We start from the raw sequence: 12476 nt of genomic DNA, 5'->3' as shown, positions 1-12476 counted from the left end.
ACCCTAGGATTCGGCGCAGCTGACAAGTCCAAAGAGACCCAGGTTTGGCTTCAAAAGGAGTCCAACTTTGTACTCTTCTCTCACTGGCCCCCTCTTCTCCCCTGACCTGAACCCACTGGAATACTTCAGTTGGTTATACAAGAACATCACCAACATGACCTCCCACAACACCAAAGCAAGCCTGATTGACGCCATCCACCAAGTATTTGCCAAGCTCCCGCCGGCACTTGTGGAAAAGGCATGCTCCCAGTTCTGGACTCATATTGAGGGGGAGATTGAGGCTGAAGGCGGTTACATTGAATATATGTCAGCTCTACTACATAATCAAGTTACCTGAATTGATTTTTTCAATAAAAGATTTAAAATAGAGCTGTAGACATGTTTTCTTTAGGGCGATAATTGTCTTGTTCTATCTTGTAATATAATCTAATATATAAACAGCTATATGTCTGTCGGTCTGTCTCCATATTTTCAAACTCTATCTCCTCTGAAACTAAAAGTTGCAGAGCGGCACTAGGGGCTTCAAATGATTGGATTTTTTTTACAGGTGTTTAGTCAAGTAAAATGTTTTTAAGGGGTCAAAAATGGGTCAAAATTAAAAAAATCATTAAACATTTTGTACATTCATCTTAGTTTATTTTTTAATTTTAAATCGGTTTATATGAGTGACACGTTGGTACAGTGGTAACGTCACCAGCTTTGAATGCTATAGTTTTGGTTTTGATTCTAGCTAGTGGTACCTAAATACCTTTTTTTTTATTTTTAAAATCACGATTCTGTAATAATATATACTAAATCTGGACAAATTAAAATATCATATTTAAGCGTATTTTACGACCTGGGCAAAGCCGGGCACCCGCCTCCTCCACCGTTAATTAAGATGAAAGTTAATGGACAAGTTAACCATTGCCTGCATTCTATTCATACCAAATATGTTTTTTTTTTTTTTTTTACATGGGGGTGACCACTTATCAAGGCCCGAAGGCCACTCAGGGATAAGGGTTATCGCGTGTACAGTAATCAATGAGATAGTATTGTAGTAATCATTAGTATTAGGGGTTTTGATAGAGTGTCTTACTTAAGGGGGCGGTTTGTCAGGAGTTTGTTTATGTTGGACTTGAAGTCAGGTGGGAAACAGGCAAGCGGCAGAGAGTTCCACTGGCGTGCAGTTCTAAGAAAGAAGCTTTGCTCATGGAATCTACGTTTTGATTTAGGCACAGATAAAGAGTGGGGAAAATTATTGACAGTAGTTTCAGCCAGACGGGTGTTTCTTGTGGATTTCAGAAAGGATTGTAAATTTTATTAACAATTTTATGGGTGGCATTTTCGGTGGATTACTCCATATCATATTTAAGCTTATTTTAAGCTGGGCACCTCCTCCCCACTAGTATAAAATAGAATTAAAATACAATGATATAAGTTTCAGTGAAGTTTAGTTAAGGTTTGGAATGTGATATTTTTGTTTCTGTCATAGAAAATAGAGATTTTTCTTTTTTATTTTTTTTGTGTTTGTTAATAATAGAACAGTTTTCTTTAAATTTAATTCTAATTTCTGCCTTCTTTTTTTTTTTCAAAATCTTTTATTTTTGTTTCTCCCAGGTGTTGGATCGCAATTTTCCGTTGGGCAACATGATTCTTCCAATCACATTGATGGTATTCAAATATGCTCCCTCTCCACAACGGTATGCGAGCGATTACCAACCGCCTAATTATACCCTATGGTTTCTGGAATCTCAAGTTCGACATTCTTGGCTTATGGGACTCCTAGTAATTCTGTATAAGGTGAGGAACATGTTATTAACACATATTCAAAAATTATGCTTTATCAGTATCCGCATTAGGAACGAAATAAATTACTAAGGCTATATCACTAAAAACACTTAACTTCCCTCAAACAGCCTCAATAATTTATTTTGCTCCTAATCTAACCTATTGCTAGACGTTGCATCCCAATTATGTTGCCTAGCACCTTCTTCACTCTTCTGATGAGCAGCATTAGGTTTCGAAATGCCATGGCATAAAGAGTCCCCACTTACCCAACACCCCTAATTTATATATAACCTTATTGAATTGATTTTACTCTCTTCCTTTAACTTCCCCATTTATATATATATATATATATATATATATATATATATATATATATATTTCAGAATAATGTAATACAATAGATTATTTATTTCATTTCATTTCATTTCGCATTGTCTGTCTCCAGAAACTCTTTATTCACAAATTGAAATTAATTTGGAATAGACTTTGAAACTCATATATTATAATTATAAAAATAATTAAATAAATATATAAAGAATTATATGTCTATTAAAAAACAGCTTCACCGGACTTATATAATAAAATATTTACCGAACTCCTCATCTAAACAAAGGAGAAACCAAAGAATCATGCCTACTTCGGATTGTTACCTTGTGCCGTGGATTATTCAAAATATGGATTGGATCCCTTTACCTCACTGCTACCAAAGACTTTCACTTCGGAATTTACCATACAATTTGGATATGAAATTCAATATCCTTTTCATTTTGAACCAATATATAATTTCCCTTACTCTATTATTTGAAAACTTTAAAAACTTTTAATTATGATTTTCTATGTTTATTGTATAAAGAAAATTAGGTATAAACCATTATAATATTTGCTAATATTTTCTCCTCTGAGGAGATACGTAGACATCGAAAACCTATAGGTTAAGGAGATATACTTCTTGAAATGTACTCTTTGTCTTGCATATAATAAAAATTTTAGATTTGAAATTTAACCATTTCACATCATAAAATTTAAATTACTAAATTATGATATATATATATATATATATATATATATATATATATATATATATATATATATATATATAATTCACCTGTCACCCTTTTTTAGAAGATGGAATCGCCTGATCATTGGAAACAAGCAAGGTCCACAGTTTTATGATTATTAAATATTATTTAAATAGCAATTGAAACATTACAATACCTAATAATTGTAAAATTGCCAAAAGAAAAGCAAAATTTCATTTGGAGAAGGGGGAGGCAACAATTTTAAAATTCTTTTTAAAAGTTAAAAAAAAATGAACAAGTAAAATCAAGTTTTCAAAAAAAAAAAAAGATGGTAGATTTTTATTATAAATTGCAGTTTTATCATTTATTTTTATTATATTATGGATTTCGATACAAGCAGATAATAATTCTGAGGTGAAATAATTGATTGAACAACAGACAGAAGTTCCCGTCACAGTATTTGGAGTCTGACAACAATGGCTACAGTTCCACTGTGTTTAGAGGTGTGTGTTGCGCAAAGTTGAACAAAAAAAAAAAAGTGGTAGTAGGCAGGCAAGCTCGAACCGCAGGAGAAAAAGAATATGAAAAAAAAAAAAAAAAATGACATTGTTGCCGTTGCGTCCATCACCAAACCAGAAGGCTAGTCAATTGAAAAGAGGGGGATGAATCTGAAGTTTAATTTGCATATTGGCTTTGAAAAAGGAGATTTTATTAAATAGTATATTTAAATTTGAAAATTAAGCAAAAAGTCATTATAATTCCAAAATAAGATGCAAGTATTTTTAACTTTTTTTTTTTGTTTTATTTAACTTTGATTTAAATTGTCGGGTAGAATATCCTTTCTCAGAGACGAGGAGTGTTCCATATTAGGAAACGTCTGTCTCAGAGGAAAGGTATTTTACTAAAAATTTTATGGCCAAAGTTTAAAATAAAAATTTTTTTTTTCAAAAGTTAAATATTCGCATTTTATTTATTACTAGCAGGGGTACCTAGCATTGCCCGGGTGTTTGGAGGTGTAAAAGGAGAAAAAAAGTGTTAGTAGGGAGGGGGGGGGGCTCAAACCCATGATGAACCCGAAGGCAGAAAAGAAAGTGAAAGAAAACGTGACATCTTATCGCTAGGCTACGAGGCCATAGGAACTGAAAAGCATTCAAATCAAAAAGTTGACTTGCTAAGTGCAGGTGCAGGAATGAATGTTGGCTGAAGGCCAGTTCAGCTTTCCACCGTTTCATTTATTTGTTTCCCCACGATGTTGGGGAAAACCAGCTCCCCACAAAAAAGGAGTGTCCAAATGAATAGCAATTGTCTGATATGAGCCCCCACCCCCGCCAAAGTGATCAAAGCTAATTGCTTTCTGGATGTCCCAGCATGAAAGGCCAGGAAGCTGCATTCGCTTTTGATTAGTTTCACTTTTATACGAAAAAGCCGAACAAACATGGAATAGCATGAATTTTATAAAAGTCGATCAAAATAAATCTAGATATGACGTGCATTTGCAAATCATAGATATCATAATCTAGGGAGTATATAAAAAGTTCTAAAAAATAGTACCCCCCCCCCCGAGAACCCTGGTGAAAAAAGCCTTTGCTGGACATAAAAAAAATGCATGCACCTCCTTTCCTTTTATATACAATAGATTTATGGCTTATCACTTTTTGCTTGGTCTTCACATTTAAAATTCAAAAGATGTTTTGATTTTATACTTTAGGCAGACATACAAACATACATACATAAATACATTTAAACAGACAGGTGAGATTTATATATACAGATTAAATTTTTTTTTTTTTTTTTTTTTCAGTATCAAGTAAATGCAAACAGTGCTACCACGGAAATCGTGCAGATTATGATCCGAATCGTCATCAATACAATCGAAGCACAGCATCATCGATGCAAGAGAGGAGAAGATGGTTTTACGCCACCAATGCCCAAGTATCACAGGAGTAGAGGTCAGTCTCATCTAATGGTCGAAAAGATGAAACATCGTTAACTATAACAACATTTACTCCACGTGTGATGTGAGAGATGTTCATAAAGAAAATCTGTTGCGTAATCATAGTGTCTTCCATTGATAATTCTGGAATTTAGAAAATATAACGTCAAATCTTGATTTGGTTTGGTTGTTTTGTTTTACGACATTTCAACCCTTTTCGGATTATTTAATGCCGAATCCTGTTATTTTGGAAACAGTGTTCATGTTGCATTCAGTTATTTTGTAGGTTTTTATTCTTCAAGCTTTTCGTATCTTCAATCACTTGTTTGTAATGTTTAGTTTTGTAGCGTCTACCCCGGAACTAAAATTTGACAGAGACTTTTGAATTGTCACCGTTTCCGGAGAGCTCTAAAAAAGAGGACAAAAAAAAACGTGGCGCCAAATTCGAGTGCCCTCTCTTCCTCTTTCGCTCGCTGACCCTTGAGGAGTTAACACGCGCTGCTGCTGTGTCTGTCACATGTGCGCGACACGCGCTATGCCAGTTCTCATAATGAAACCAAAAAAACATTCCTCTTACCTTTCCACGCCACTTCACCCTCGAACGGCTGTCCCAAAGAAAAATATTTAATTTATCTTTTCTTTTCGACTTTACGCCAAAAAAGAGAACATTTACCCAGTCAGTCAAGATTTCTTTCTTTTCTACGGACACAAAAGAAACCACATGAGTGTGATACACAAAAGGGTAAATAAAATTACACTTCTCTTAACCAGCCAAGTCTGACTATTTATTTTCATTAATTTTTCTGAATATTTGTTTTTTTTATTAATGTTTATGAAAAATTATTTTAAAGGAGCTGTTCGTCGTTTTGCCCAGCGAGCAGCTCACTTCAGTTTGGTTGTTTTATAGTGGATTTTATCGTTTTTGTTCCCTGCCCTGCAGAACATGAATGAGTTTTGCAATGGGAAAAGGGTTACAGTATTAATGTTTGGTATATTTTAAGTTAAGAAACCACTCGGGAAATGGGAGAGATAGAAAGAGAAAGGGGAAAGGGTGGATGTTGTTTTTGCTTTTGGTTTTGCAGAACATAATTAAGTTTTGCAAAAGGAAGCAGAAAAACAAAAAGCATCAATGTTAGGTGCATTTCGTCTCAGGAACCCAATATCCTCAGACAGCCTGATCTGGTAGCACCAGGGTCAAATCTTGCATTTGACCGTTGGTCACACATGCAGAAAACCATGTTTTCCAAAAAAAGGTGCAGTGAACTAAGTATTATGGTATCCATTCTGTTTATTCATTTCTACTTAAATATTTATTTCTAGTCAGGAATTAAAGTTCACAAATTGCATTCATACCTTGGTAACTGCTTATTATCTGTGTATGGGTTCTGCGTGATCTGTCCAGCCTGAGAGCTTGCTATCCTGAACTCCTAATTTATACTTTAAAAAAGGACTAATGTTGCATACCAGGTCTATATAATTTGTATGGTGTGTATTTGTGTATGCACATGTATGTATGATGTGTGTATTTGTGTATGCACATGTATGTATGATGTGTGTGTCGCATACATACAGTCTATAAGGAAACTTTAAGACACGTACCTTTTCTCAAACCACTCTATTTTATACTTACTGGCACAACATGGATTCTCAACCAAATGCTGGCCAGTCGCAGAGTCCAAAGTCGCAGACGAAGCGAGACCCGCAGATTGTATTCTCCTCTGTTTAGTCTTAGATGGAATGTGCTGGTTTATATGAATCTGCAGATATCAGGAAGTCCGCCCCACATAACCAGCATCATACTGGCATTTAAATTGATAAACAATATAACTGATGTGGACGTAGGGCACTCTTGAATTGGAAGCCATGTTTAGTTTCAGAACAGTTTCCGATGGTTAATTGTTCTATACAAGTCCTGGAGGTTCTCGGTAGACAGTTCTTTTGTTCAGGTTCCTGACTTTATCATTTTTGTAGCCACAGAGCAAAAGATTCTTCGCGTGTTGACACAAAGAAAACAAATGCAAGGTTGCTAAAGAAAAGGTTTATTTTTTATGGAGCAATTCTGGTTTCTGAGTGTTTCTGTGAATTAATTTGATTCGTCAGTTCCTAGCAGCATCATTTATAAATAGAATCTCCCAGCTATGAGGGATCATACCCCCATTATGAATCAAAAATATTGCAGCTAACTGTTGTGAAAAGAACAAAAGGCAGATCTTGTAATATATACCAAATGCAAGGACACAAAAGGGGTAAAAGCAATTTATAATACGTCTTAGAATCTGTTTATTTAATTTTATACTATCATCCACTTTTCAATGTCCCATAAACTTTAAATTTACGGGACATTTTAAAGGCCCAAATCTTTTAGGGGGGTTTAAAATCTGCAAGCTTTTTGTTAATACAATCATCAATAAGGTTTTCTGGATAACTTATTGTTATGTACCTGTGTGCATATTTATTGTATATTCTACGTGTTTATACAGTGATGGGTGTGTGTGTGTCACATATATAGTCTATAAGATCTTAAAACACAAACCTTTTTCTCCTTTCTTCGGTCGGTGCCCCTCCGACGATTGCCTTTAATTTGAAAATCAAATAATGCATGCTCCTAAAACACAACTTTTTTTTTTTTTTACACGGAGGTCACCACTTATCAAGGCCCGGAAGCCACTCAGGGATAAGGATTATTGCAAGTACAGTACGTTAGTGTGGAGATTTGATGAAGTGTTTACTTAAGGGGGCGGTTCATTAGGAATTTTTTAACGTTGGATGAAGACATCCAAGTTGTAGTCCGGTGGGAAGCAGGCAGACGGAACAGAGTTCCACAGGCGTGCAGTTCTAAGAAAGAAGCTTTGTTCATGGAATCCATGTTTTGATTTAGGCACAGACAAAGAGTGGGGGAAATTTTTCATAGTGGATTCAGCTAGACGGGTGTTTTCGTGAAAGATTGGCGAGGGGGGGACCAGAGATTGGAGTTCAGATGAGCAACTGCCATGGAAATAACGATAAAACAAGGATAGGCTCGCAACGTCTCTTCTGTGGGAGAGGTTGCAGGTTAGAGAAAAGGGCATCCCCCCACTAAGCCACGAAGTCTATTTTGTACTCTGTCAAGGAAGGATAGGCTGTTTTTAGCTTGTATATTGTTATTTGTAGACAGCTTTTATTCAGTATCTTCCTTATGCCTGGGAGGGCCTCTGCATTGCTGAATCGATTCAGATCTCTTTCTTTTTTTCCGTTTCATCATCTTGACTGCAATACTCTCTTGTTCTTGCTCTGATTTTAGTCTGACTAAAAACTCATATGTGTCCCTTTCTTATATATTGAGATGTGCTGTGAGGTAGCAAATCCTGTTAACTCAACTTGCACTCAGTATGCACTGACCTGCCTTGTGATCCCTGTTAGCACGCAGGTACAATGCATCTGACAATCAAAGTCAATGAGTTTGAAGCCTATCAGTTTTAACATATCAAGAGGAGGGGGAGGAGTTAAATCTGAAATTAACAAGACAGATATTTGAAAAATGCATCCATTTAATCGTGGAATTTAGTGATGAAAATACTGGAAGAACAAAGCCTATTAAAAAGATGAATTGCTGTATCCCAAAACAATGTCTTTTAAACTAAAAAACTCATATGTGTCCCTTTCTTATATATTGAGATGTGCTGTGAGGTAGCAAATCCTGTTAACTCAACTTGCACTCAGTATGCACTGACCTGCCTTGTGATCCCTGTTAGCACGCAGGTACAATGCATCTGACAATCAAAGTCAATGAGTTTGAAGCCTATCAGTTTTAACATGACTTTGTTATTATTTGTAGACAGACTTTATTTTGGGGTGGGGTGTGTGTGTATGGGGGCTCTGTATTGTTGAATCGATTCAGATCTCTTTTTCTTCTTCTGCATTTCCTCATCTTGACTGCAAGACTCTCTCATTCTCTGAATCTCAAACCTTGTCTCTGGTTCTGACTCATCCTCTTGTTGTGTGTTCCTTCCTTATATATTTGGGTTGCAGAGTGTGGGGTGGCCCTCAACCCAATTGATGTTCCCATCCATGCTGGGCTGCACCAGTCAACCCATGAACTCTGAATTCGCAACTGCACTCACCTGTTGAGCTGAAGCCATTTGTCAGCCTTTACCTTTGACAGTCATGCACCAACTTGATGCCATCAAGTTGTTCAGGTCTGCGTTATCCGCATGCTGAATATATAACACCTTACACAGCCTAACATCACCAGTACATTTGAGAAATTTTATTGCCACACAAGCCGAAAGACTCCACATATAACATCAACAGTAGGTTTTTTGATATGATTGGGGCACGTTCAAAATGAATGTTTCTGTTTAGAACACAATCGAACTATGATACTTGACTTTTTGTATTTTAAACTTTAATTCAAGCCATTATATATAAAAATAATTTTATAAAATCAACAATAAGTTCTCTACAGTGCAATGTAAACAACAATGTATTGTGGACTGTCACGGCAGGAAGGTATGTGAAGCTTCTTCCTGATGTAATGCGGTGAGTCCCCAACTAGAGCAGGCAATTAATCAATTTGATTGAAAAATGGTCAGTTTCACTGATTTTGATGACAATAAAATATTGGAGGGTGAAACATTCATTGATCCTTATTAAATCCTGGGCAACGTCGAGTCTCCCTGCTAGTAAAACAATAAAACAATTGAAAACACAAACTCGAGAGAAACAAAAGCCTACAACAAACTCTGTATGTATTCATTGAACTCTAGGTGCGTGCTTAACACAATCACTGGAAACAACCCCCTGAATGCTAACGGGCAGATCTATATAGTCTGTCGAGACCTTTTTGTTGTTGGTCGTCTCAATGTGCTCCAAACCACAACCTGCCTCCTATTAGAAACTGTCCTCAACTGTCGCAAACTCTAGACTGTCTCTAACTATGGTCACCTGTCACAAAACCCCCTGCCACTCCTAAAACTATCCGTAAACTAACTCTAAGTATATTGAACTCTAATTTTCCATCTTTTGTCTTTGTTACTGCCATACCTTGATTAACAATCCCACCTCAGCTTTCTTTTGTGTAACTTGGTGAACAACTTCCTCTCCATTGTCTTTCCACCAACCCTGCTTCCTATACCTTTGTTTTGTTGATAAACTTATTTCCTCTTTTTTGTTATATTTTTTTTCTCATTTCTTTTAATTCCTAACCTTTTTTAGAGGGTGAGAGGAGAGTGGACATTATCATGTTCTCGTATATTACTTATGTATGTACATTTCATTTTCAGATGCTAGTAAAGTCTCTGCAAGTGATCTTGAGAATATTCAGGAGACTGAGACTCCACCCCAAAGCCCTACAAATATGAAGAATATCAGTGGAGGGGAAAAAAGTACTAGCCTTCGAATCCATATGGCTTCCCCGATCAAAGAAAGCATTGTGCGCTATACCAAGAATAAATATAGCTTGAAAGACACCATGACAGAAGGCCGCATGTCTGATACCGATTCCACACCAACACATAGCTCTTCGAGCAAAAAAGACCAGAAAAAAGCTTTCAAGCCTGGACGTTTTGGTCGGCAACAAGTTCGTCAAATTGCAGACGAGAAGGAAAGCGAATCGGCCCATTCTACCACTTCCCCACCAACTTCAGATACGACGAATAAAACCGTAAGTATACTTACCCTAAGCATAGGTAGATAGAAGACTAACTTATCTTACCTTTGGTAGCATTTCTTTGTTATATATTTGTTTTTTTGTTTTTCTTTTTCACACCTTTATTTTTTGTTTTGTTGTAAGATATATGAGAGATACTCAGCCGTGATTCGCTGATGTCATAGGTCATGTGATATATGTGGTAAATTTTTTTTTTTTTTCTTTTCACACCAAACACGGCAATATTGTCACTGAAGTGTAAAGGGGTATTGTAGTAGATACCTACAGATTTATAAAGGAGCAACCTGATTTGGGAGTTGAACAGTAGGATTTTTGTTCACATTATGTTTAAATCTTTGAATGTAAATCGTGTCAGGGAAACAGGAATCAGGAAGGCAATTTCAAAATGCAAGCAGTTCAACAAAAGAAGGTAGAATAGAAAATCTCCCAGCATCTAGGGGCATTTGTAAGTGATGAGGTGGAATTTAACAGCTAGTCGAGAGTATTTTCCGAGAAATTCGGGGTCGTTTGGATTCTCTGTTGGAGATTGTATGACTTTGTGTAGTTTTTGATTCCTTAGATATCCCAGAAATTTTACCTGCCACAATTCGAATTTAGATTTTGATCCGTCAAAGAAAAGACGGTGGCTAGGTGCATAACCTGTTAAGTTTTGAGACATTGTGTTGAACAAAGATGGCGGCGTAGTTCAGATTAGTAACCAAGATGGCGGCGAAGAATTAAATGCGGTCCGTGACGTAGCAAATTGCGATCTGATTGAATCCAAAATTCAACGATTTTTATAATAATTTTGCGATGTTTTGATTGGTTGTTTAGCAGAGCTGTTGGTTATAAAAATGATTGGCGAATCCATTCGTCTCATACCCCCATCACAAGTCCAAAACATTTCATTGAGGGAGAGTAAATGTGCAGCAATTTTGTCAGAACAAATTCGACGTGAGTACTTCAAAAACAAGCACAAGGATGCAACAAATGCGACAAGAACTGGAGTAGTTCAGAAATTAGATGTGATATTTTGGGTATTTTTAACAAGAGCCAACAAAATTAGAAAAAGTGCAAAAAAAATATATATATAACAAATAACTGTTACCAAAGGCAAGATAATTTACTTTTCTACCTACCTTGATAAGTTTTTTTTTTTTTTTTGATTATTCATCTTGAATGTTTTTTGGAGTTAAACATTGGTTATTCGCATTATTTGGATTCTTACGACTACTGTTCTCATCTTGAGTATCATTTTCACAATGTTTTGGCCAATATAATTTCCAACCTTCTTAAGGTGCATCTTGCTAAACTCACGAAATTTGAGCAAAACCATTTATGTAATCTACAGGGGCAGAATGCTCTTGTTCAGTCAGCCATAGAAGTTTTAAATAATTTGCAATTGTGTTCTTAGTATCACCCAAACTGAGGATTGAATATTCAACCTCCAGAAAAGTGCCATGTATAACTGAATTTCACCTAATACTTTATTCATTATGCTTGGATAATTCTATGAATTTTGGAAGGTCTTAAATACAATTCAAAAACAGAAGAGTCATTTTTACTTTTGTCAGAAAACTGTACAAATTTTTTTTTTTAAACTGTATCGATTTTTTTTTTGTTGAAAACTGAGCCAGTTTTTATATTTATTTATTTGTTGAAACCTGTACCAGTTTTTATTTTTTCTATTGTCAAAAACTTTACCAGTATTTTTATTTTGTCAAAAACTGTACCAGTTTTTCTGTACTAATTTCTTTTCTATCAGTACAACAAATATTTTTTTTTTAATTTAAAAAAAAAATGTTTGATTGATATAGTTATTTACTATCGTATTTATTCAAAAATTAACTTAAAACTGTTTTTCTTTTTCTTTTTTTCTTGTTTTTCTTTTTTTCTGTTTTTCTTTTTTTTTCCTTTTCTTTTTATTTCTATTTATACAGCATGATAACTCTTATGTGGGTAAAAAATTGGAATAAATAAACAAATATTCTTTTGCAAACTGTTATTCTCATCGACGTAGTTGTTGCATAATTACTGGGGAGACAGTTACAAGACTCAGCATTTTTTTTTTTCTATTGTCACACAAAATGCCGGGAATTATTTTCTCTATTAGAGTAGATAAAGTTAG

At 35.4% G+C, this 12476-nt stretch overlaps 1 protein-coding gene across 1 annotated transcript in view; it reads left to right on the top strand.

Moving 5' to 3' along the window:
• The window catches only part of LOC145267065 (protein unc-79 homolog), a gene marked incomplete in the record, with an annotated part of 244654 nt that overhangs the window by 161698 nt on the left and 70480 nt on the right, over positions 1 to 12476 (top strand). The window contains 3 exon segments of the mRNA XM_080123020.1: positions 1600 to 1782; positions 4591 to 4738; positions 9984 to 10363. Of these exon segments, the coding sequence (XP_079979146.1) occupies positions 1600 to 1782; positions 4591 to 4738; positions 9984 to 10363 (711 nt within the window).

This window comes from Euprymna scolopes, chromosome 42 (genome assembly GCF_053919585.1).
Source record: "Euprymna scolopes isolate OS-2025 chromosome 42, ASM5391958v1, whole genome shotgun sequence".
In the NCBI taxonomy this organism is placed as follows: domain Eukaryota; kingdom Metazoa; phylum Mollusca; class Cephalopoda; order Sepiida; family Sepiolidae; genus Euprymna; species Euprymna scolopes.
The sequence above is the reverse complement of the archived record's forward strand: the minus strand, read 5'-3'. Positions and strand labels throughout refer to the sequence as shown.